General features: G+C 46.5%; 10 protein-coding genes across 10 annotated transcripts; 3 read left to right on the top strand and 7 right to left on the bottom strand.

Annotated features, from left to right (window-relative positions):
- Positions 1-1,170: 1,170 nt before the first annotated feature.
- On the top strand, positions 1,171-2,365 carry PEX2_028820 (aromatic alcohol reductase; the record flags this gene model as incomplete). The annotated part of the gene is made up of 4 exons (XM_016740157.1): positions 1,171-1,269; positions 1,341-1,625; positions 1,678-2,004; positions 2,066-2,365. 4 exons carry the CDS (start codon positions 1,171-1,173, stop codon positions 2,363-2,365), a joined length of 1,011 nt encoding a protein of 336 aa, XP_016597491.1.
- Positions 2,366-4,541: 2,176 nt separating this feature from the next.
- PEX2_028810 (YjgH family protein) lies at positions 4,542-4,991 on the bottom strand (the record flags this gene model as incomplete). Its single annotated transcript, XM_016740156.1, has 1 exon — positions 4,542-4,991. The coding sequence occupies one exon, from the start codon at positions 4,989-4,991 to the stop codon at positions 4,542-4,544; it is 450 nt and encodes a 149-aa protein (XP_016597490.1).
- Positions 4,992-5,660: 669 nt separating this feature from the next.
- On the bottom strand, positions 5,661-7,202 carry PEX2_028800 (M81 family metallopeptidase; the record flags this gene model as incomplete). Its single annotated transcript, XM_016740155.1, has 1 exon — positions 5,661-7,202. The coding sequence occupies one exon, from the start codon at positions 7,200-7,202 to the stop codon at positions 5,661-5,663; it is 1,542 nt and encodes a 513-aa protein (XP_016597489.1).
- Positions 7,203-7,920: 718 nt separating this feature from the next.
- PEX2_028790 (copper homeostasis protein CutC) lies at positions 7,921-8,499 on the top strand (the record flags this gene model as incomplete). The annotated part of the gene is made up of 1 exon (XM_016740154.1): positions 7,921-8,499. The coding sequence occupies one exon, from the start codon at positions 7,921-7,923 to the stop codon at positions 8,497-8,499; it is 579 nt and encodes a 192-aa protein (XP_016597488.1).
- A 1,177-nt stretch (positions 8,500-9,676) lies between these two features.
- Positions 9,677-10,276, bottom strand: PEX2_028780 (Aconitase/3-isopropylmalate dehydratase large subunit, alpha/beta/alpha; the record flags this gene model as incomplete). Its single annotated transcript, XM_016740153.1, has 1 exon — positions 9,677-10,276. The coding sequence occupies one exon, from the start codon at positions 10,274-10,276 to the stop codon at positions 9,677-9,679; it is 600 nt and encodes a 199-aa protein (XP_016597487.1).
- A 2,327-nt stretch (positions 10,277-12,603) lies between these two features.
- On the top strand, positions 12,604-16,343 carry PEX2_028770 (uncharacterized protein; the record flags this gene model as incomplete). The annotated part of the gene is made up of 9 exons (XM_016740152.1): positions 12,604-12,680; positions 12,740-12,796; positions 12,952-13,152; positions 13,209-13,421; positions 13,472-13,900; positions 13,960-14,028; positions 14,930-15,349; positions 15,444-15,941; positions 15,995-16,343. The coding sequence occupies 9 exons, from the start codon at positions 12,604-12,606 to the stop codon at positions 16,341-16,343; spliced, it is 2,313 nt and encodes a 770-aa protein (XP_016597486.1).
- Positions 16,344-17,565: 1,222 nt separating this feature from the next.
- PEX2_028760 (putative phenol 2-monooxygenase) lies at positions 17,566-19,655 on the bottom strand (the record flags this gene model as incomplete). The annotated part of the gene is made up of 5 exons (XM_016740151.1): positions 17,566-17,617; positions 17,677-17,752; positions 17,811-18,156; positions 18,210-19,094; positions 19,146-19,655. The coding sequence occupies 5 exons, from the start codon at positions 19,653-19,655 to the stop codon at positions 17,566-17,568; spliced, it is 1,869 nt and encodes a 622-aa protein (XP_016597485.1).
- Positions 19,656-20,171: 516 nt separating this feature from the next.
- Positions 20,172-21,517, bottom strand: sitA (TOR signaling pathway phosphatase SitA; the record flags this gene model as incomplete). Its single annotated transcript, XM_016740150.1, has 4 exons — positions 20,172-20,461; positions 20,524-20,855; positions 20,924-21,310; positions 21,396-21,517. 4 exons carry the CDS (start codon positions 21,515-21,517, stop codon positions 20,172-20,174), a joined length of 1,131 nt encoding a protein of 376 aa, XP_016597484.1.
- Positions 21,518-22,159: 642 nt separating this feature from the next.
- Positions 22,160-23,821, bottom strand: PEX2_028740 (putative alpha/beta hydrolase; the record flags this gene model as incomplete). Its single annotated transcript, XM_016740149.1, has 1 exon — positions 22,160-23,821. The coding sequence occupies one exon, from the start codon at positions 23,819-23,821 to the stop codon at positions 22,160-22,162; it is 1,662 nt and encodes a 553-aa protein (XP_016597483.1).
- A 306-nt stretch (positions 23,822-24,127) lies between these two features.
- On the bottom strand, positions 24,128-25,349 carry PEX2_028730 (lactonase family protein; the record flags this gene model as incomplete). The annotated part of the gene is made up of 3 exons (XM_016740148.1): positions 24,128-24,498; positions 24,553-25,026; positions 25,097-25,349. The coding sequence occupies 3 exons, from the start codon at positions 25,347-25,349 to the stop codon at positions 24,128-24,130; spliced, it is 1,098 nt and encodes a 365-aa protein (XP_016597482.1).
- Positions 25,350-25,358: the final 9 nt, after the last annotated feature.

Below are 25,358 nucleotides of genomic sequence, written 5' to 3'. Positions count from 1 at the left end.
GTGAGATTGCGGTGAAGCTTCAGCATCAGATATCATGTGTGGCGTCTTGTTTGCAGAGGATTGAGATGATCAAGCGAGATAATCCAGGGGTTTTTAGGAAACCTATGGCGCCTATTCTGTGGCCTGGCTTTATTGCTTCTTGTGAAGCCGAGCCTGGGGATCGGGGGTTGTGGTTGGAGTGGTGGCAAGGGATGCTGAGCTATCGGATTGGTAATATCCAGCCTCTGTGGAATGCTGTTCAGGAGGCTTGGAAAAGTAAAGACGAGCATGCATTTGTCTTTGGGGGAAAAGGTGAAAGCAACAATGACAACCTGGGCTTTTCGCGTTGTTTTCCACCATGTAGAGAGTTATTACGGGGTAGGCAGGCCATGATTTTCGCTCTATAGATATTTTACTTTCTCTTGCATCCATTGTCTTAGCTATCTGATGTAGAATTGAAATCATGCGCGGATATATAGCGAGTTGGTGTTATGCGATACAATACATCTATCAAATGTGCAAATATCCAACAACTCCAATGAATCAAGCAACTGGATTAAGAGGAAAGTAAGAACATCTCTAGCAAGAAAGTCAAAAATAAAAGAAGTCAGATAGGAATGGCTCATGCTCCCCTGAGCACCATAAAATGTGAAGGACTAGGTCCTTATATTTCGGCCATGATTCTGAAGTTCGAAACTTGGGGCTTTTTGCAGATAGCGCAGCGAAAAAAATCTTTGCAACGCGCCCCACTACTTGCTCGTAACATATATCTTCTTACGATAGTCGTACCTTACTAAATGGGACTCGTATCAAAAACTGTGTGCCAAGAGAGAATTTACGTAACCAGATTGGAGCATTGTGTAAGTAGAAGTCATTGCTATCTCAACAGTGTTTACCTTCCTAATACCAGAAGAGATGTTGAGCGCAACTTAGCTTCTCCAGTTATAGTAAGAACCCCTATTCGGTATGATTCACTACCTACGTAGGGACCAATGATTACCAATAGTTGATTAGCAATGCTTTTAAATGCTTTCCAAGTTAATTTGCAATGCTTTCAAATGCTTCTTGAACAATATTCGATTGCGAGGTGCTTTTCCTATTCCCCGATGTTACTATAAGATGTACAAAACCCACCGTATTCCGGTATACAACTCTATTTTAGAAGTCACAAACGACTAAAGATCCTTTGTCATGTCATCAAATACCGTCCACGTGGCGATTCTTGGCGCAACCGGGCAGACGGGCGGCGTCATTGTGAACGCTCTTCTTGAGTCAAAATCGCCAAAATTTGTTTGAGACCCCTTTCCCTAATCATGCCTCGCTGATTTTCTCGGCTAGTATGCTGACATCAACTCTTCTAGAGGGTCACTGCCCTCACTAGACCCTCCTCTCTTCAAAAGCCGGCAGTTATTGAGATGGCTAACAGAGGAGTGGGGATTGTGACTGCTGATCTTAATGGACCGACAAAGGATTTGGAAGAGGCGCTGTCGGGAGTAGATATCGTGATATCCACCATCTATGGTGGTAACCTTATGGATGAAATTCCCCTCATGGATGCCTCAAAATCTGTCGGTATCAAACGATACTTGCCTTGCTTCTTCGCAACAGTTGCACCCCCGAAAGGCGCTCTGAGATTGAGAGATATGGTAGTCTACCTCACAAATTCTGCTATTGATGGTTTACTGACTGGTATTGCAGAAAGAGGATATTCTCAACTACGCCAAGAAACTCAATCTTCCGTATACAGTCATAGACGTGGGTTGGTGGTATCAGGTCACCTTGCCTCGCCTCCCTTCTGGTCGCATCGATTATGCCGTCATGGAAACAATGGACGGCATAGCTGGCGAAGGAGATGTCCCTTTTGCTATGACAGATGTCAGAGATGTCGGGAAGTATGTTGCCCGGGTTATCGTCGATCCGCGGACTCTAAACCGAATGGTTTTCGCCTACAATGAAGTCATGACTCACAACCAGTTATATGACTTATTGGAAGGTCTCAGCGGCGAGAACTTGGAACGCAAATATGTAAGTATCTTCAGATATTGGAATACCCATTATAACATATAGAGAGCTTATTGTTCTACAGGTTCCGGTGGAGGCTATCAGGTCCAGCATTTCCAAGATCGAGGCCACACAGCCAAGCGCAGACTCGCCTGATTTTGTTATGCTTGCCCAGTATCAATACTGGTACTCGTGTTGTGTTCGTGGAGATAACACCCCAGAGTACGCCAAATATTTGGGGTATCTTACCACCAAAGAGTTGTATCCCGACGCCAAGTGGATCAGCCTTGAGTCATACGCCCAAGAAGTCCTTGATGGAAATGCGAAGAGAGTGTACGAGCATCTGCAGCACTTGGCTCCTGCCAGGGCCGTGGAAACGAAATAGACTCTTGCATTGTGGTCAAGCTGGGAGTGGATACTCCGGACCGTATTTTTGCCAACCTTTGCGTGAGTGGTAGCCATAGTATTGAGAAAATAAAGCACCGATTATTGGTCTTGTTAATTTCCGGGAATCATAGAACTAGGCACAGCAACGATATTTTGATGAATTTACCCCCTTAACTAAAAATTCTCACAGTTCATAGTATGGTGATACAACTTGCATGCTATTGCGCCGATTAAAATGATAGAGAAACACACACCATAGTCACGTTTTTTGATGGGTTGTGTTTTCGAAAGTGGACGGTCTACTACGAAAGGTAGATCGTCAATTCTGCTGTTATTTTTCACTTTTTATTTCAGTCCGTTCATAGAACAACAAGCGCTCACTAGGAATATTAACCGTCTAAAGCCCTACAGGTAACCACGTTCACTAAAGGGCAAACAAAACAGGTATGAAAAGCGGTGATTCTCAATCTTTAGACAGATTCGCAAAAAGATTTACAGAGAAGATACGCAACATCACTACGGAGTACTCAGTTCGTAATCATCATATTTTAATTTAATTCAGCAAAAGATGTCTAATATGAGGGTGACTATGTTTCTGGAAACAGCCTAGTTGTTAGAATTGCCTCCGGACCAGACCGGACACTAACGTAATAGTCCACGGGTTCGGGCTCGGCTGATGGAAGCATCCGATGACTTCCGGGGCCCGGGTATCCGGTTACAATACAAGTAATCACAACCGGCATTCCAGTCCTATCTCAGATTATCCATGTAAGTTTATAGCTACATAGGTGCAGGTAGATGAATATAAATCTCGATCGATTTATCCAATGATCAAAACATACATGATGCGCTCGATGACTAACGGCTTTTGCGCACAAAAACTGCAAGTACTACAAAGATAGTATCGGTTTTTAAATTCCACGCTCTGCATTACCGTCTCATCTAGGTCTCAATTTCGTTATTATTTGCTCCTTCTAATTACTTTAAGATAGTGAACATTCGTAGTGGCTGTTGATAGTAGTGGCTTAGGTTTGACTAATGTCGCAGTCTTGAGAAATCCGGGCAAATACGTAATTGTTCACACTTCTGATACTCCAGCATCTCACTATGCAGTAGTAAAATACAGGAATTGGGACACTCTTCAAGTTATGCTGTGCTCTCGCTGTTAACTATAGAAACGTAAAACATACCCAACTAGTTTGCAGAAGCTAATAAAGCCAACGGTATCATTTATGCAATTGATTCTTAGGGCCATTTCTAAAACAGATTCGCGCTGCGGAAAGATGGCGAACTACTGGACTCATTATACATAGTATCTATCCTACATATATTTCTACACTTCGGAGATAAAGGATGTTAACTTCCTGGATATCTAAATAATTCACCCGTCGCGAACCCCAAATCTAATATGTTGTTAGACGTTATTGGTGAGAATTGTCCGTCCTCAAGCAGGTATTATAAGGGGGTTTTATGGCTGGAAGCCGAGTCTTTCGGTCGGTGATTGTCGTTTGCGCTTTTCTTGTCACTCGAAGGAAAGGTTTTCTGGTGCTAAGTATGTATTGACTTGGGCCAGAGTTAAGGCTGAAACTATATATGCATGTCCTCTTTGGGTTTTTACTATAGCGAGTAGACACAGGCTGACCAACAAATCCTCTTCGCTTCGCCTGGCGACTATTCCAATAAGTTTGTCAAGATTCTAGAAGACTAGCAACAGCACTTGCTGCGCAACTAAAGTACGCCAGACCATCAAATTATTTAACGTCAAGGTTTGTAAAGATATGCGGGCGCGAAAATCGTTTGTTCTAGGGACAATGGATCAAGAGATCCATTAGCATATGAAAGGAGCTCAGGAACTTTTGCACCTACTTGGCAGGGAAGTGTGTTTGTGAAGGACAAGTCTCATTGCTTCATTGTATGATCAACCGAAAATCTTTCTCCTTTGATATACTACTCACCCTGTGACATTCAAAGTCACTACGGTTTGAGGACTATATGGGTAGATCTTTTGTTCTACTTCTGCCTTATAGGTTTGGACTTATCCTCAATATATCTAGCTGCCAAAACCTGAAATTTGGTGGTTTAGCTTCTAGCTTTCACAGCTATCTCATCTATTAACAAACATTCTGTTTCCGCCTTCCTCTAGAGGTCTTTTGACAACAGCATTCTAGAGAGTCTCAACTATGCTCCACAATAGCATCAACTTCAACCTCAACAAGCATCCCCTTATTTATAAAACCGCCATTAACCACAATCATTGTTGCGGCAGCTCCTATGATACCACCTCCACCACGATTATGCTTGCCCAATATCTCACTAAATCCTAGTCCCACAGCCTCACAGTCCTCGTGGCGACTCACAAACATTTTGACGCGAATTATATCCTCCGCTCCCCTACCACCAAGACCTTGGATGGCTCGAATACTTTCCTTCAGAGCAACACATGTCTGTTGTTTGGCGTCTTCCGGGTGAAGAATTCGCGGGGCATTGATAGGAGAACAAGGGTCAACCGCTGTAGTTCCGGAAACGAAGATCTGATTGCCATGGCGGATGGCGCGGTAGTAGCCAATCTTTTCTTCATATGGGGATGATGTGGAGAAGCAGGTTTTCGTTGGCGCAGAAGCCATAGCAAAGCTAGAAACACGTGTCCAACTATTTCATGTCAGTAAAGCAAACAAGAGCGACAGGAAATACAAGCCAGGTAACATTACCGTGTAGGTTGGATTTCTAGGGTATGGGTAGGATGTTTTCTTTTTTTAAAAAAAATGTTTGTGGTTTTCAGAGTAATACCCGAATGAGTCACATTAGGTACGGGCGACTTAAGTATGCCACCGGCAGGAATTTAGATCCACTCTCACGTTACAATTGTGCCAAGGTGTATCCCAGCCAGGGGTCAGAAACTAATTAGTTATTAGTAATATCAAAGCCTTCTGCTCTAAGAGTTATTGTGATCTGTTTGCTTATCAGAAAGGCTCACTTGGAAGATAAAGCTTTACTTATAGTTATATATAAAAGTAGTTGGCCGCATTTGCGGCCTTATAGGTGCTGATCATGGGTCAGGTGGTCATTAGAGAAATGCCGTATGACAGAAGCTAAAAGAAGAATCTGACAGCTGTTGAATATGGTGATACTATATAATAAACGACACTGCTACAAGAGCACGGTGCCTAAGCGCACTATTTTTGCAGATTGGTAGTGTCTCAGGTCAACATATGGAGGGAACCAGAGATTTGGACTGAAAGAACTCTCTAAACACTCCAGCAAGGTAAAGCTTGAAGAACCAGACATCACAACGGTCAAAACTTCATTCGCTGATCCGTTTCCAACTCTTCATTTGAGAATGGAATCAGCTGTGGGGTGAGATCTGGGGCCCTGTTGAACGTTTTGTCAAAGGGCCACATTGGACGGAGGATACTATGATGCCCAAGACGCTTTAGATCCTGGTCAACGCCACCAGGAGTCAAACCAAGCATCCAGTCTGCTGCCATATCAAACAGCTCTGGCTCAAGATAGCCGATCTTGACTATGACAATGTCTGTTGTACGCGGACTAAGGCTAAGACCGAGAAAATCACTTTCATAGTGATATGGTTTGCGTAAATTGGTCAGAATCGTAAACACACTTCCAACCTGTAGTACCGCTTCAACCTCCGCATCTCGATCTCCATACCTGATGGAATGAACGCGTCCAGTCATGGTGATGGGTCCAGCATGTAGATTGTCCACTTGTGCCCCAGCGGTGACCGTGACAGTAGCGCCGACACCAGCCTTGATTATGACATTAATTGCTTGTGGTCCCGGAATACTAGCATAAATCACAGATGGGCCAGTATCTTTCTGAAATTCCGGTCGATTTAGTAATTTGTTTAATCCGAAGGTCACGTCGCCCGATCCACCAGCGGTGGGATTATCTCCCGAATCAGAGATGAAAAAGGGCCTATTTGAGGATACCAGTGCGCTTTCAATGCATTCAGAGAAAGAGCCTGTCGGAGCAACGAAATGGAAGTCCTTGTGGACACGCCAGAACAAAGATGCGAGGCGCTTGGCTCCTCTAACGACGGCGGACTTGTTCCACCCAGTGACCATCACCACTGCATGATTTCGTGGCTCATCTGCCCACGCATAGCCAACCCATATGGCTGCATCGAGGACACCATCCATCGCTTCGATTTCGGGAACGAGCGAATACAGACTTTTTGCTGGTTCGTTGCGAGTCGAAGTCTGCTCTCCCGGCAGCAAGATGGGAATTGGGACCCATGCTTTCAGAGGTCTATTCCCTCTCCAAGTGCCGGTTCCCGATACCAAAACATTGACCAGATTGCGACATGCCCTTTCCTTTGTTTCAAGTTCATCCTCGTGGGGTGCCATCCGATAACAAGTGATCAAATCAGTCTGGTGGGCCAGCTCCCTGGACACATTTCCATGCAAATCCATGGATGCCGAGACCAAAGCATCTGGGCCAATGACAGTTCGAATTCGCCGGAGAAGCTCTGATTCCACATCTTTCATACCCTCAACACACATTGCGCCATGGATATCGTACCATAATCCGTCAATAGGGTTTGAGGCGACCATTCCAGCCAACCGCTCAAGGATTTCCCTGGAGAGTTGTTCAAAATCAGCTCGTACCACGACTCCACCTGGAAGAGCATGACCTATGAGTGCACCCTTCCAATCTGCGACATCTGCTAGTCGAGTGCCATGATGTAAAAAGGCGTACTGGTCAATCACTTCCGAGCCACGGCGCGGGTGGAATGCCCCACCGAGTGTTCGAGCGGGGGAAAAGCTAGAGGTCTCACAGGCAAGTCCTGCGATTGCGATAACCGGTCGTCGAGACATTTTCGAGAATGGTTAAATTGTTGTAAAAGGTCCAAGATAGGTGAAGGTGGAAAGATGAGATAATGCGGCTGCAGGTTTTTGTTTACTTTTATGTTCCAACACAATCGCGTCCACTCGTTCTCCGGCTATGGTAAAATCCTTGGAAGACCAAAAGCATTCGCTTGTGCAATAATGATACATGTCGAAGAGACAATCGTTTAAGATAAATACAATAATACTAAAGACCTGGCCACTACGTAAATAGTAAGTATCTAGGTCTGGTTCTAAGATCACAAATCAGAAATCAGGTGACCCGCGGACAATCGCACCTACAAAAGCCCCCTCTTTCTCACTTGTTCCTATATTACATACAAGTTGACTACAGACAATCCAATATAAATCATGAGTTTAGCTGCTACCACACAAGGACCAATTCTAGAGATAGCCTGTTTCAATCAGGAATCGGCCGTGGTTGCTGCGAGAGCAGGAGCGGACCGCATCGAGTGAGTATTACTCTCCCCGTGGCAACATGCATTTCCCGGCACCCCATGTATCCTTTGCTTGTTGCAGCTTTTTTATTTATTTTATTTTTTATTCTTATTTTGCAAAAACAATCCTCCGTTCTATCACTAATATAATCTGCTCAAGGTTATGCAAACAGTACCATCTGGGTGGGCTATCGGCCGACGCAGAGGTTCTCAAAAAATTGAAATCACTGCTCAAAATACCGATCTATACGATGATTCGGCCACACTCCGAAGGATTCTGTTATGAAGAATATGACTTCGAGGTGATGAAACGAACGCTCAATTCTCTGAAATCCTACGGGGCTGACGGTTTCGTCTTCGGGATTTTGAATCGATCCCCAGAAATGACTTGTGCTCGGAACATGTCATGGGTTGATGTATCCCGTAACAAGCAGCTTGTTCAACTAGCTGACGGGCGGCCCTGCACATTCCATCGTGCCTTTGATGTTATTCCTGAGTCCGACTGGGAGAACGCATTGGCCGATATTATGGAGTGTGGCTTTGCATCGATTTTAACCAATGGTGGTGCTTCGGGAACAAAAGCAGTGGAGTGTGTTGATAAGCTACGAGCTCTAGTGCGTTATAAAACACAACTAGAAGAGGAAAGCAAGCTTCGAAACAACAAGGTTCCAGAAATCATTGTTGGAGGTGGTGTGAGGGCATCAAACATAGGCTTGCTTCACCACATCACCGGTGCCACAGCCTTCCATTCTGCTGCCCTTCTAGCCACGGAGGAGATCACATCCGCAACTGAGGTGTTTAAGATGAAGGATGAGATAATGCGGGGATGACAAGTAGATGAAAAGGACAAGTGACACTCCCAGGCATTTTGTTGAATCTACAGCTTAAGATATAGAGTACAAATCCAAGGGCCATAGTTCATCCAGCACAATCGTGAAACATACTTACCAGATTTATTTAATTCGCAAAGACTCACGTAGAGATATACCCTTTTCCCAATGCGTACCTTAAGTAGTCAATCACTGATAACAAAGCGATGTTATTTGCTTTTGCATTTCAAAGTTGGTCAACTCAATTCTGACTGTTAGCATCATATAATCATCTTGTTCTCTAGCTCCAAGAGCAATATGGATTGCGCTGTGCAAATTGTCGATCATGTTGGACGTTGTCACTATCTTCAGAGATTGTGTCACGTTGATAAATCGAAGAGTGTGATGACCGACCCCCATACCTCTTAAGAGGCAGGGCGATGACCTTGTCCAATGCGATAAAACAAATTTCTGCTCGCGGAGTTTGAGTATTTAAGAAATTAAATCAGTCTAATACCCGATTACTATTCCTCTCCCATAAACATAAGCGCCCATTTAGTCAAGATTCTGCCAATTACCAGGAAGTTCAATATTTGCTTGATTGGCGTTGACAGCATGACTGCGTGAGGCCCCAAGCAGCCTGTTTCCTCTTCAGAGCCTCTTGATAAGTTCGACCCTACACAAGTTCGCTCCCAGGGTAAACATGAGCTTTCAACAAGAATCTCCCGGTTTCCATCTGTTCAAGCCTATTCACATCGAGATGCAATGGAAAGACCAAGATAGAGATCGAGATGCAATGGAAAGACCAAGATAGAGAGATTGAGTACGATATTTACCATTCGAGTCGTTTTTCCGACTGTTGCACTATCTCGGCTTTATGCCCTTGAAAAGTTGGGCTGGAGTTATTGCTTCCAACAGCTTGTTTCCGAAGAGCCCAAAAGCCGAAGCAATCCCACCAAATTGGAAGATTTCGCTTTCCATTTGACTGACTTTGAATCCGAATGTCCTACCACCCACTTCAATGATATTTGAATTTACATGGATGGAGATTGACATTCCATCATTCGCAAGTTCAAAAAAGGATTCATATTCCATTGGGATGTCTAGGGGCCCGAGGCTTGACATGTTGTGTTGGAAGATGAACGCAAACGATTTGGCTATGACACATTGAACACCGCATCTTAAAAGAGACCCGTTGTCAAAAATCTCGGATTCCTATTGATAAAATGGTTGTTGGATTTGACTTGCTTAACAATGCCATTACTGCTTGTTCGCGGGATGATTCGCAACCAAAGCCCTTGCCCCCGACAACAACATTAAATCCCTGCTTGGCTTGTTCGCAGAATTGTGGGTCCGTATGCACCAGACAGCATATTCCAGCGTTCCGGTTGTTTCCTATGTTAATCAGAAACTCAGCAGTGGCCAGCTGGAAGACTACTGTTAGCTCTGACACTTCGCCGAACATAAGGAGAAAATAGACACGCACTGCATCCATGTCGATGAAATCACCGATTCTCTGCACTTTCCGTTGAAGAATTGCGGTATTTTTTCCTCCAGTTTTGTATAGCTTCCTCTGTTTTGTTTGCTTCTGCCTATGGGTTACAGCACGAGGATCAGATCTTCTTCGGTGGTAGTGCAGGCCCCAATAAAACATCCATTTGGCTCCATTCCCTCTTCTTTCCGTAACTGGAACCACATCATCTGGCTTGGGATAACGTGCGATAAAAGACCCCACGTTCGCAAGGTCGATCTCATGAACTGCGGTATATTCCACATCGGCATCGGGCTTGAAGTCCATCTTGTGGCATTTGTGACGAGGAAGCCTTCGTCTATTAATAAAATGGTGGGTTATATCATCAGCTCCAAATAAATCCAAGTTCATGTCATTCATGTTAGTAAATTTGGCCCATCAGATTCATGGTCATGTTTGAAATTGCGAAGCGGGTATCAAGGGATAAATGCCTGAGTGCTGGGCCTGTGAACTCCACTATTCTATCGGATGCTATAGTATTCCGTTTGAGCACCTGCAAGATTTACAAAATGACATCTTTACCCCCAATCCAAGGCTTCGGTGCTCCAACCAGGCGTATATTGATGGCTTCTGGGACTTTGAACCACGTTTCCCCAGTCACCAATGGCAAAGTGACATCCTCAGCGCGCAGTCCAATTGCGAGACAGCCTACTGCTCCTAACGAACATGTGTGTGAGTCCGAGCCAATAACCAGCATTCCGGGTTGCACGCGCTCTCGGTAGAATTCGGTGCGGAGGATGGGGTACTTCATAGGTGTAATTTAGTGATTGTAAAAGACACGACGAAAGGAAAACTGGTATTGATCCCCTGGTATTCCGTCATTTTAAACGTTTTCTTCGCTCTCTCGCTGACGCCAATCAATGCCTGCACTTCAGGCAGTTCATTAACCTTGGGATCAACAACATGCTCTCCAGAAAGCCAGAAGCGATCGTTTCGAAATATTCCAGGCTTTCCAAACAAATTATAGATCGTTTCCATCCCCTTGAGACCCACGATCAGCTCGAAGCTCACGGTGCCTCGAAAAGCAAATCTACTGCCCAAGATACCTCAGAGGCAAGTATCCAATCAGCAGAAACTCGAATTATATCGCCTGGAGCCACAAGCCCTTCATGATTTAAATCGTGCACCGCAAATATCTTCTCACTCATAGTCATTCCTCCGCGGCCTTCTGGCCGCAAGGTGTCAATTTTTCTCGATCGGCTGAATTAAGTGATTCCAGCCATACATCCACAAGGAACAAGATTTCCGATTGCTGTTGCATTGTCAGAGAATCATGGTTGTATATTCCTATGCCACCCAGCATGGCTGGTTGATAGCATATCCCAATGACATCGGTCAGGACATCAGCCTCCCGCTGCTTTGTACGATCAATGCGAAGAATTGATGAGATATACTCTAGGTTTTGTATGGCATTCTGTGTAGAATGGGATGTTTCTAAAAGCCCAAATGAAAAAATTACCAATCCCACTCAGAGCAGGCGGCACAAACGGGCTCAAAAATACTTACCATTTGGAATGCCTTTACGTATTCCCCGAGTCTGTTCTAAAATTTGAATCAATTAATCGAAAGTTGATGGGTTGTCTTCGGGCATCGTTCCAAGTCGATACTTTCCAAAAAAGAATTTTACTAGTCTAAAGGGCCCACGGGTCTTAAATAATAACCCAGTGAGGTTATACAAAGGTTCCACAGTGCACTGCAGTGGTGCAGAAGATACTTGGTCTGCATACCGCTCAAAAACGGGCAGCGCAACACCGAAGTACTTGACCTGCAGATGCTACGGAGTACGTGCATGAATTTCCAATGCTACATTCATAGCGGGGTCCATTAGCACTGGGCTGCAGGAGGATAACACAGCTCATCTCTTGCGATCTGACCAATCTCGGCTCTGGAGTCCTGGGGAGCATCGGGACTAGTGGACACTATTATCACTTTAAGGGTTCCTGTAGTTCAATGTATGTTGTCCAGTAGAAAGTAAGAAAATGAGCAATATGTCAGCAACAGGTGCATGGGTGGTCGGCGATACATTCCTAAATAGTGTAGAAGTTCCAAGGTGAGATATTTAATTTAGATTTGAGTCAGAGAGGCCGAAAAGTATCATCAAGACTCTAAGTTCGTCCATGGTGCAAATATGTATGAGTATTAAGTAACTAGTTATATATATTTATGTACATTATACTGTTGTGTTGACAATAATGATACGGAGTACATAAGTCTACATACTACCCGCAGTACCAGTACAGACCAAAGTACGTGAACAATACCCAGCCAATGGCAGATCCAGCGGGAAGCTGATGGTTCTTCCGTGTGGGGAATGGTAACGCCAAGGTTTCAAATTCCATGGTTGACGAAGTTGGGCAAGCCTCGAGAGGTAAGTTCCCGTTTCCCCAGCCAATCAACGATCTTTTCGTGGGAAAGAAAAGTCAAAAAAGGTCCACGGGTTATTAATATTAACCTTGGTCTCTCCAGCACCTTAATATTCTCTTCTCTCTTTTTATTCTCCATATTTGATCCCCATATATTGCTTTTCTTACCTGGACTTCGGCTTTTTCTTGATAAAAAAAAAAGAGAGAGAGAGAGAGAGAAATAGAACCAATATGGGTATGGAGGCCATCGCTGTGGATCCAGACTTGTACACTCCTCAAAGCGCGTATAGTCCCGATGACTGGCAGTCGTGAGTTTGCATGTGATTATTGGTATTATGTACTTCACATGTTCCTGACGCGTCGTTAGGGAGACTACCTCGATTGGGTCGTCAATCTATCGTGGTTTGATGGATAATGGGAGGCGGTAAGAGCTTGACAAATTGGATCGCTTGATGATACATAACATAATCTCATCTTCCTATAGATATCAGTCCCTTTCGAACAAAGAATATTGGTACGTGGTTGAAATGTCACACAATCAGGATAAACTCATTTATTTTTAGTGTTCCATCTGATGAGCAACAATTCGAGACCTATGAAGCAGGGTACATATTCCAATCCCAGTCTAGAACACGCCTCTGACTATCACGGCAGACATCTCGTAGATCTCATCATGGACTCAGATCGAGCCAATCCATTGTTTCGGTCCCCCATCGGGACCGACCAAGAACGCCCGCTACAGGTTCTCGATATTGGAACCGGAAAGGGCACTTGGGCCATGTACGTCCGTAGACCGTTCCGACCCCAGTGAAACACCACATGCTCATGATTCCTAGCGATGTCGCTGATATGTTCCCGAATGCTACCGTCCGAGGAGTTGATCTTTTCCCACCTCCGGTCACCTGGATGCCACCTAATTGCGTCATTGAGGTTGATGATGTGCTGCAAGAGTGGACATGGCGCGAACAATTTGATCTAATTCATATGCGCAACATGATCGGATCGTTTAACTCTTCTGAGTGGGACCTTGTTTACCGGCACTGCTTTGAGTAGGTTACCAATGGAGCCAATCGTCCGTGCGAATCTGACCGTATAAAAGGAAAATGGCCCCTGGTGGATGGATCGAGCAGATCGAGGCCGGCCCTTTTATCACAAGTGACGATGGGAGTCTCCCAGCCGATAGTGCCTTATCCTCGTGGGGCCCGCTTATTCAAACGTGCGGTGACCGCGCGGGTCGCTCTTGTGATATTGTCCTCACCATGTCGGAGAGCATCAAGAACGCAGGATTTGTGGATGTGCACGAAAAAATCTACAAATGGCCAATTGGGCCATGGGCTAGAGACCAAAAGTTCAAGGAGGCAGGTGTGGTCAATTGCCAACATTGGATGTCTGGTATGGAGGGGTGGTGTATGTGGCTGCTAACGAAATTTGGCGATCCCGAGCCGTGGACTAAGGAGCAAGTTCATGTATACTGTGCCAAACTACGCAGTGAACTCAAGAACCCATACTATCATGCGTATCATAAAGCGTAAGTTCTGATCTATCATCGCTCAAGTTCCTTGCCAGCCAGACTGACCACCAGTACAGGAGAAGAGTGTGGGCTCGTAAGCCGATGCCTGGTGAAGTCCCACCAAGGTCATCCAAATCCAGCTCTGGGTCTGCTAGTTAGAAACCATAAGCCCAGCCGAAAGTTCACTTGTTATTGTATTTCCTGGGAGTGAGTGACTCAAGCATCCTCGTTCTTCTCTAGTCCTCTCGAGGATCGGTTTGTTTCTTCGTTTATGTATAGATCATGTCCGTCACGATTGAGCTATTTTCCTTTAGTAATAATACTCACCGTTCACCCCCTGCCCGAATTTGCCGCACACTATCGATCACTTAAATAATTGGTGGTTGGGCACGTGGTTTATATGGTCGTGTCCAGTAAGAAATAAGACACGGAATCAAAACAACCAACACATGTAAAAGTACAGTTGCATGATAAAATATCTCTACAACACCGAGATAAAAACAGAGCCATGTGTTAAGTTTTCTAAATGCGCCAATGCTAATATACATACAACATATTAAAGAGAGGACAGGCAAGGCTAATATGTAGTGAGGACCTAGTCGCTCCCCCCAACTACAACATGAAGTCTTTCTCAAGGTGGTCCATACCGTGTCACTTATCCATTCCTTTCATTATTAAACAAAATTTCTAATTCTCCAAACTTGTCCATTTCCACCCAAGTTGAAATGAAAGAGTCGACATGCCGAAAATGCAGCGTCACTTCCTAATGCGGCAGCGCATCCGAAAAGACGTCACGTCATGATGACTCAGCTTTCCCCGCGTTATCTTATCTGCTTCGGCACTGAGATCGTCCATTGTCCCGACACAATTCATTATTAATTCTTTCAACTCGCTCTCTTCGATCTTTTCGCTCATGCCTACAGGTTGATCCCCGCTGGTTCATGTCCATGCAGGGTTTTGGACGTAATGGACCACGTTCCAAGAGTGGTAGGATATTTCTTTTATTTTCCCACATGGCCGACTAACCCACTGCTTGCTAGGTTGTAGTACCTGCCGCCGTCGCAAGGTCAAGTGCGGTGAAGAGAAACCAGTTTGTGCAAGATGCTCATCCCTCCGCCTCAATTGCGAATGGGGTCTCCCAGTGAAGCGTGGGCGAAGCACGCAAATTCGGCACCTCGAACCTGCACCGGGAACCTCCGAACAACCCAAAGCCGAAGACATTGTCGGCTTTGAACAAAATGCCCTTTTTACAAGTCTTTCGCCGGCTTCTTGGGTATCTGATGGTCTTTTATTTGACACATCCCACCCGGCGCCAATTCTGACCCCTATATACCCTTCCTTGGACGTCAACATCGCGTGCGCCAATTCGTTGACACTCACCTCTCTTGATCGACAATACTTCCAATATTTCCCTTCTTCCTCGCTCGTGTTTTACTATATGAAGGGATGGAAATGGAGCAGCTTATGGTGAGACTTGCATGCGTGTGGGAAATGAGTTTTCCGTTTCCCCTTAAGACTTGAAGAGTTCACTTGACTAATTAGACTCCCGGAACAAAATTAGTCATCTTTACGAAGGCCCAGCTGCATCCAATAGAGTCATAATGCGGATGATACTAGCGCTAAGTGCATGTGATATGCATCGCAATGGCCTGATTGCGCGCTCCCAGGACTATGGTCGGTACCATTACAGCCAAGCGGTCAAAGAATTCAGGCAATTGCTCGAGACGCCGCGCCAGGTTTCATTGAATGACGTTGAGACTGTTTTTGCCACTGTTTTTTTAATGATAGCTTGGGAGTGGCAGTTTGGACACTCAGTTCGCCATGTAAGTATGCTCTCATGTACTGATTTGTTCACACGGATTGTCAATTCGTTAACGGGTTACCAGCTTCAACTCCACCTCCAAGGCGTGCGCTCGCTTCTGGAGACACATCCGCAGCTATTCCGCATCAAAGACGCCAATGATATGTTCTTCTCTCCCGGACCAAGTGCATTGGCCAGTGACACCATGACCATGGCTAAAGTTTCCTTCATTCCTGAGCAATTTTTGTTGTGGATTCTGTGAGCTTTTTTTCCAACCGCTGTACAAATGTCCGCCACTCACAAACAAACAGATATATCGATGCTAGCTGTCGTCCCATTGGTCTTACTGAGTCGCTCAACGATTATGTGGCCCAGTCTGGGAATCCCGCTTTACAGCCGGACCATCTTCATCGCTGTGCTCGTCTCTGGGGGCGATGCTTTTGGGGCGAGCAGTATCCCGACGAGGAGCTTCTGGACGACATTGAAAACTATAGAGCTCTAGAGCTATTGCATGCGGGGTTTTGCCTACGCCATCGAACTTGGAAGGTCCTTGTTGAATCAGCAGCTCGTACCACCGACTCCGCAGAGCCCCTTTTTCGTGACATACTTGTTACCAGAGACGTCAGTATAGATACAACCCCAGGTTGGGAGAGTTACTGATTATGGTTAGAAATTCTCTGACCTTTTTATCACCGCAAAACTTGCCGGTAGTATTTCCGCTCGACGTACGCTCAATACCATATATATGGCCGTTTCTACCTTCTATGGCCAGGTCCTCCTTCACCGTCGACTCCTCTGCGTCGATGCTTTACCCCTAGCCATCCACCAACAAGCCACAGCAGGAATCATTGACATTTGTCAAAAGCAATTTCGGTCTGATCCGAGGCTCCTTAGGCGTTTACACTGGCCGCTGTTGATGGCAGTAATTGAAACCAATGATATATCACATCAAAGGTGGCTCCGTCAGCGTTTATGGGAACTGCGTGGCTTTCATTCCGAGTTTGTTTGGGCGCACGATGTGGCCGAGCAGATCCTGGCCCAGCAAGACGTGAGCGAGGGACGATTTGTCAATCTAGCTGAATTTTTACTAAAGCGTTTTCATGCGCAGTGAAACCTGTCGGCTCTTGTACATCCACTTACATCTTTATAGACTAACTAACACTAATATCTTATATCTTACAACCCGTTGTATGGCTGTTACCGATTCATATCCAGTTGCCTGTTTTGCTTGTTTCTCTTCATGATAGGCCTTCTCCCCCTCCTCCTTCGATGTCGGCTTGACAAGGCCGCATCTGTTCATTCACTGTGTTTCTCGGCTTTCTGTCTCGATCTTGACATTGAGATGTAACTAATACCGGTTAGAATAGATTGTGGTACCTTCAATCAACGTCTGAAGCATACCCGGGGGATCCGCCCAAGTTCGTGAGTGCTATTAAGATGCTTTGCTTTAGTAAATTGTTACAGCAAGGAGTTAACAGAATGAAAAGCGTCCTTGTGAGTTTCAATGAGATCTTCGTGGGCGTTTTAACCCCTGCCCAACCAATATCAACCTCAATGTTGTGGTCAACTTCCTACATGAAATCCGATTCATACCCCCTAAAACTATCTTCATAATTATATGATTAGTGCTGATTTGGATTTGAGGAAAATGCAGCGCCATTGTCCATAGGGACATGAACAGCATCCACCTACAAGTTAGCACGGGATCCATGAATTTATTCATCTAGGGTCATGCATTTATATTCAAACCGAAATTATATGCTGGGAAGGGATGTCTCAGCCTTGCGCTTAGTTTAGAAGCTGTCCAGAAGAATAAAACAATAACATCATTCAAGCTCTATGCAATTTCCGATTTATTTTGCGCTAACCGATTCCTATTCCATTATAATCTGCTGCCAACTGGCCCGGATGGCTGACAACCGGAATCCGTGCCCCTGATGTACATGTCATTTAGCTGCTGTGTCCTGACCTTCATATATAGTGACCAACTCACGTTTGATTTTTAAGGAACCCAGCAAAGAACTTGCCGATTTCAGGATAATCGCTTAGACCTATAATGGCAGACACATCTAGCGGTCCGAAAGCGTCAATTATATGTATGTATCTCACGACCATGTATTTGCTTACATTGATCTGGCCGAACAATGATGAGAGCACCTTGCGCTGGGTCAATGCCGAGATATTCGTATGCACGGCCATGCCCGTCATTGTAACTCTCATCATCGTAATATATTTTGTGTAGATCTAAATACTCCAGGTTAGAAATAGTGGAGCAATTGAATATTAAAGCAACTGCACCTCTTGTTTGGGTTTTTCCAGAGACTGGATAGAAGCACTCGGGGATCTGCTCCAACTCAACGGCATGACGCTTTCCATGCCCGATCAAGATGGCTTCTATAAGGCTGTCAATATCTTGGTTTTTGGGGGTGAATGTGTGGGTGGGCCCGTCGGCCGCGCTCAAGTATTCTCCCAGCTATATAGTTCATTAGATTAGGCCCAAGCACATTTCAATAGTGGCAAGCAGACCTTGTTAAGCTTTGAGTGGCTTTCTGGTACAGTCAGGTCACCCATGAAGACCATGATACGCCACCGGCCATCGGATTTGAGAGACTTCATAAGATGTAGAGGTTTAGAGTCACAGAATCTCACAACCTGCGCGCTGGGTAGTCGCATCCCAACGGTCACGTTAGAGGCGAGCTCGGCCGATTCCAATGCAGAGGTAATGGGCGAGACCTCATACTTGGCCGTTAAGCCTGCGGTGTATTTTCCAGACTTGATGAAGCCTTCTTGAAACTCAGCAGGAGAGGTTGAGGCGCCGGAAGAAAACAACTTAGAGAAATAACGGTCAAATTCAATCAGATCAATGGCCACCTTTTGACGTTCTAGGACGTAGGTCTCCAGAAGCGACGGGCTCGCCAGACCGCTCAAAACCTCCCCAAGCTTCCAGCCAATGTTATAGCCATCTTGTAAACTGACGTTCATACCCTGGCCGGCTTTTGGGGAGTGGGTATGACAAGCGTCACCAGCGAGGAAGACCCGGTTATCCTTATGGAAGAAGTCGGCATGACGCTGGCCAATCGCATACGCCGACCACCAGACTGTTTCCACAAAGTCTACCTTGTAAGGGTAGAAGATGCTCTGTGCTTGAGCCTGCAAATTTTCCAGAGTCACCTCTTTCGGGTTGGTTCCTGGGGCTAGTTCAATATAGAACCTTGTCAGATTGTCGCTATCTCCTTCGCGGGGAATAATCAACACATTTCCTGATTTTGAGCGAATGGTAGACTTCTTGCGAATGTCCGGGAAATTTGTTCTGGGCACCATGTCCATCACACCCCAGACGGCATCGCTGCTGTCGCCAATCATTTTGTACCCGAGGGCTTTGCGGACAATGCTGTGTGCCCCATCACAAGCCTGATGGTCGGGTCAGAAGTCATCAAAATCTAGAAGATAATGAACACCTACTAGCGCATATTTAGCTGCAAAAACTTGTATTTCTCCGTCCTTTTCCGCTGTGACTTTGACCGGATAGGCATCGTGATCCTCGGCAGAGTTGCTATTAACTTTGACATCGGTCACATTGTAGCCATAGTCGATTTGTTGGTCATTATATTTCTGCATCAGCTCGATGAGGAGTCCATTGATACGTGCCTGGTTCAGAATAACATGAGGTTGGTGTGATAGACCTGGCTGAGTATCCGCCGTTCGCCCTGTCCGCTTGATGGTGCCTGTGCCATTGTCGGCCCAGAAATTGACTTCTAGAACGTGGTAGGCCTCACGAAGAAGCTCTTCCCCAATTCCAAAACTTTCGAAGATCTCCACCGTGCGACATTGCACACCGTCGGCTTGACCCATCTTCATGGGACCACTCCGTCGTTCTAGTACCTTGCATCTTACCCCATACTTGGCGAGCCAGGTGGCAGCGCAAAGACCGGCAGACCCGCTGCCGCAGATGAGAACATCGACTTTCTCCATTGTTCAAATGTGTGTACGATGTGTTCAGACTGAGATGATGTGTAGTTAGTGCATGTATATATCTGGGACCTTTTATGGTGAATCCGGGATGCGATCCGGGGTGAGATCCGGGGCACCTCGGGATTCGTTCCGGAAGGCGATTGCGGGACAATACTCTAGAAAGCCTCGGTAGTCAATATTCTGTTAGATTGGTTTATTCTCATGTCACTGCTGGTTTGATATTCTGGCCTCGTTTTAATCTACCCCGTGTTGTTGCTTCCGATAGTCTAGAGCGCGCGGGGGGATTGATCGGGGGTAGCTCTTCGGGAGATATTAGGTCTTCAGAATGCCGGTTGTCTTTATACAAATCTCATTCATCCATGGATTATTTGATTTCAATGATCCCTTTTTGGTTTCTCATATCCAAACACAAGGCGTATGCATCATTAAGTCTGGTCTAAATCATTATATAATGCTCATCCTTCCGCCCAAATACCAAACCGAACGCCAGCGCCGGTGCAGAACTCGTATCACATCTTACAAAAAGTACTCGCTGCGCCCTGGCCGTGAAGTTGGAACATGCCGCTGGTCATCGCTGACTGCACTAAACAACTTGAAGGTGGGTTTGAGATCCTCTCCGATTTCACAGACTGAGGCCAGGTTTCCGCATCGGTAGCAGTAATTTGGCGCACTCCACACGGTGACGACATTTTGATTATTAAAGTGGTATTTGTAGCCCTCGTTGACCAGCTGATGAGCCCGTGCGATCAACGAGAGATCATTGACATGGCAGAACTCATCGGCCACTCTATCTCCGAATAACCATCCTAGAAAAAAAAGATTGTCAGCTATATTTGTTCAAAAAAAGAGAGACCTGAATGATTCTCACCTGCTCCTCGGGGACTGACAGCCCACGTCTCCACATCATCGGGGTCAGACCACACGAGATCACAGAAAGCACCCTCGTGGGGAATCTCCTGTGCGCGGGCTACCACACGGACTTGGTCCAATGTGCGAATCTCAGGGCTCAGACCGCCATGAACACACAGCACCTTGCCGTCAATGATGGCACCCAATGTCATGAAATCGAAAACTTGACAGCATGCTTTCCATACTGAAGCACTGCCGTATTTTTGGAAGCATTCTTCATAGAAACCGTATACCTGAGTTATTTGGCGCGACTCGTGATTACCACGAACCAATGTGACTCGATCGGGGTATCTAGGATATTGGAGTCAGCAGTGAATACTTGCCATCAATTCCACCAGGAGGTGTCTTGTGTCACTCACTTTGCTTTGAGACAGAGTAAAAGCGTTAACGTCTCCAGACTGAAGTATCCACGGTCCACGTAGTCACCAAGGAACACAAAGTTGCGGTTAAGCTGGAGGTCTGCAGATGTGTCGCTAGCCGATCGGCTTCGCGAAGTCGAATCTCCCTCCTCGTCATTGGAGTTCACGTTGGGGCCACGAAGCTTCTTGCGAATTTTAGGGTCTGAGATGCTTGAGGGGGGTTCGATATCGGCGGAGGTAATCACAGAGGGGGATGTTTTCGGGGGGTCCAGTTCTGTACCATCAGGCATGCCTCCAGAAACTCGAAAGAGTTCCAAGAGATCGTAGAATTGGCCGTGAATGTCACCACAGACTGTGACAGGTGTCGATACCGGTTGGATATTTGATTCTGCGAACAAAGTCAGAATAGTTAAGCCAAATTCAGGTTAGGCAAAACTTGCCCTCCATCATGTATTCCTTGACGATCTCACACAGCTGCTTCATGTGTGGCTCCGATAGATACTTGCAATCCTTTGCTGCCTCCAGCCACTCGTCAGGGCCCGCATTGCGCTTGAGTTTGGCAGGACCCGGTTGAGGAATCTTGCTCTCAGGCATGATAAAAAAGAAAGGAACAATTAAGGAAGATAAGTAGCGAAAGAGAGTTAAGAACAAGAACTTGTAGAAAAATACATGTCAAGGAGAAGTGCAGTTGACGTTTCCCCCGCAAGTTGAATTTCACCCTTGGCCGCCTTCGTCTGCCGAATTGTTCAGCTCTGCAACTTCTTTTTTTTTCTTTTCGTCATTCTCTTCTTGATGATTGTACTCAACGATGTTATTGATGCTGTCCATGGTTGTTTTTGAAAGAACAAAAATAAAGGACCTCTTGTTATTAATATTTGGACCTCAGTTTGACTATTAAACATCCAGTTGTTCTAGTACTTCTATTTCGAAACAACACCCGATCAGCCTCCGGTCAACTTTCTATCCCGCATACGCCCCCTCGTCCGATATTCGGTCTTGTTAACCCGATTTAACATACAATGGAAGGGGATCATCTGACGTTTATGCCCGTATATGCACCTTTCTGGATCCAAACTCACGATTTGATGCGTGGAATACTACTTCTATTTGATACACTTGAAGGGAAGATACACGATGATCTCTCACTGGAGTGAATGTTCAGTGAAAATATTCATCAGTCATTTCCCTGCATACGCTAGGGAACAAAATCTATCTACATGACCCATAGAAATGCAATCAACCATCAATTTTGCTAAGGAACTCAGTCACAACTTCTGCGAATGCCACAGGCTGCTCTACCATGGGCAGATGGCCAGCACGGTCGATTATCTTAAGATCAGCGCCACCATGTAGATCTGCGGCCATCTTCTGCATTGTCTGGGGCAGGACACCGTCATTGGCTCCGGCGACGAAGAGACCCGGCACAGTGGCAGTAGCCATGCGCTCACGGATATCGTAGGCACAAAGGGCCTGCACGCTATGGGCAAATCCCTTTAAACTGTTGGTTCGCACAGCATCCTTGACGGGTGCAAGGACCTCAGGCTGGGTCTGGTATGATTCCGGTACAAACCAGCGACGGGTGGTTACCTCGGCCAACTCTTCGCCGACAATGGGCTCATTGGTGTCTGGATCGGTAGAGCCTTCCTTCTCACAGATGGCGACACGGTCACCCCACGCCTTGCGGTTGGATTCGGGGGCGGAAGAGTTGGTGTCACATGCGATGAAAGCTCCAACGCGCTCTGGGTGAAGGAGAGCAGTGTTCAAAACGGTCACACCACCAAGGCTGACACCGATCAAGCGAGCGGCCTTGGGGGGCACACGCAAAGCCTCTAGCAATGTAGCTAGATCGGAGGCCAGCAAGTCGATGTTGACAGGCTGCTCACCACTCTGCGAGTGTCGCCCTCTAGTCAAATACCGCACGACACGGTAGCGCTGGTTCTGTTGATGAGCAAAGAAGGCGTTAACAAAACCATCCCAGATGTTCCAGTTGACCAGGATTGAGTTGCTCAGAACGACGACAGGCGCGTAGGGGTCGGTGCTACCCTCCAGACGGTAGGGGATTTCAACACCGTCAGAAGTAGTAACGAACGACTCGACAGCTGGGCGGGCGGCTGAGGGAAATGTGCGAGTACGGCCATCATTAGAGTTCCAAGGTCCCACAACATCCGGGGCAGCCAGCGAAGTGAGCTCACGGGGAGCAGGGCCAAAGGTGTAGTACCACTCATATACGCGACGCTTCTTGGAGGTGACCACCTCGCTCATGAGACGCGCTCCCCATGGGGTATTCATGGCGGCTTTGTGGGCCTCGCCTCCAAGACCATTGACGGGAGCATACTCGTGGAGAGTCAGCGATTCGCGCGGGGCGGCGGAATCGATCGCCGCAGTCACGAAACGGCGACTCCGGCGCCATCCAGGCACACGGGAGAGCATTTCAAAATGTTCCTCGCGATACCATTTTTCCAGGTCAACTTGTTTGGCTGGATCGGGGTGAGTGGTAACCCGGACGGCGATGAGGACGCTACCCTGAGTCTCGGCATCTGTATCGGCTTGATCTTCTAGCGGGCGGAAGTTGGGGTTGCTACGCTCATCCACTAAATCGTACAGGAACCGACCAACATCGATTTGAGCCATAGTCTTCTTCTCCCGTTCGGTCTTGATCAGGTCGGTTCTCAGATCCAAGTAGGTTTCGCGGGTCAACTCGTCCATATCGGTAATATCGTACAAAGCCACATATTCAGGTTGCTCTCCATCAGTAGCACGGAAGCGAAAGCCATTAGTGACAAAGGGCAATCGCAGACGCAGAGGTCCATGTTCAGTATTATACCAGTCGTGAAACTGGGTGTCCGGCAGCGAGCCCTTGGGCTGCATTGTCACGTAGAGAAGACCGGGGGTAGCCATCATGAATATCTTGCAAGGGAGAGAATTTCCAAACTCAATAGAATAACTCAGAGGACTCGAAAGATGCAAAACATTCAAAGCATTCAAAAGAAAAAGGTCCCAAAGAAAGACATAAGAATGTATCGGCTCTTAAGAATTGCCCCTCATCCGGGTGAAAGCAGAACCCGAACTTGACTGCCGATGATATTTCGTTTCCGTTCCTTGTTATTTTTCTTGTACAACTACATTCTGACATAATTTATACTGGATATATACAATCTCGGATTTGGTATATATCTCGATCATCATTTATTTTAATTTATTCGTTCAATCATACCAGATGGCATTCATTCCAAATCCTTGCTCCGGGATATCTACACGCGCAACGCGTGCCAGCTTCTCATCACGCCAGCGGTACATCTCAACAAATCCGAGTTGATCATCGCACAGTGCGAGCCACTCATCACTGAAGTCACAGGGGCTGACGGCGTTCGAATGACCACCACTGGTTGAGGTGGGGTTGATGAAGAGCTGGCGCTCGATCTCGCCATGCGAGCCGAGCTTGAACGCGGTGATGTAGCCGGTCACGTCAAAATGGTTAGACCGAGTAGTGGCAAAAAGGTATTCCCCACCCTTGGTGCAAAAAGTGACATCTCCACGATACTTGTTGCGTGGGGGAAGACCTAGCGAGGAGATTGCTTGTTAGTTGCCAGTGACATCGGTCGCATATGTCCATGAGTCGTGAAACGTACCAGAAGGCAGTAATGGGTACGTGATGTGAGTGAATACCGGCTTGTGGGTGCGCTCATCGATCACGTAGACTGCTAGTCGATTGCCCGCCTCCATCAGCGCGTACAGGTACTTCCCGCTCGGGTGCATCTCGACCCAGCGGGGGTGGTCGCCAGCATCAGGAGCCTCGAGGCAATCCACCAGTGCCAATTCGCCCGTCTTGGGATCCTTGATGTGCGTCCAGATCTTGTTGGCTGTGAGATCGGCGGAGTACAAGTAGGTCTCCGTGGGATCGAACACCATGCCGTGGATACCAGTGTTGGGGACATATTCATAGTTCTGGATATTTCTATCCAGACCTCCGTCCGGCTTCACAGAAAACACATTCCCGTAACCGGCATGGTTGTAAAAAGGGTTGCCGTAAACATTGTAGGGAGGCTTGTGGGCGGCAAGCACGAAGATAGCACGAGTGTTGGTCTCAGTACTGGGAGCTAGAGCTAGCGCAAAACAAAAGAGAGGGTCAGCGAGGGGAATTGGTTGTGCATTTCTTTGACTTCTTGGACATACGGTGACCAGCAACGGGGTGCGACACTTGGTGAACGATATCTGTCGGGCTATTGACAGCAAAACTGTTCCACTTCTTCATGGCTGCGCCATATATCGCCTTCTTATCGTGAGAGAAGGTCATCCACGAGATGGGCTCCGCTTCTGGGATTTCGGTCTTTTTCACTAGCTCTAGCGTGAGGGCATCATCATCAAATTGCACGGTATAGATGCGCCCGGGGGCGGTCCAGGTACCGACCATCAAATGATGTTTCATATTGGCAAT

Source organism: Penicillium expansum, assembly GCF_000769745.1.
Source record: "Penicillium expansum strain MD-8 chromosome Unknown contig81, whole genome shotgun sequence".
Lineage (NCBI taxonomy): Eukaryota > Fungi > Ascomycota > Eurotiomycetes > Eurotiales > Aspergillaceae > Penicillium > Penicillium expansum.
Note: the sequence above shows the minus strand (reverse complement) of the source record. Positions and strands in the feature narration are given on the sequence as shown.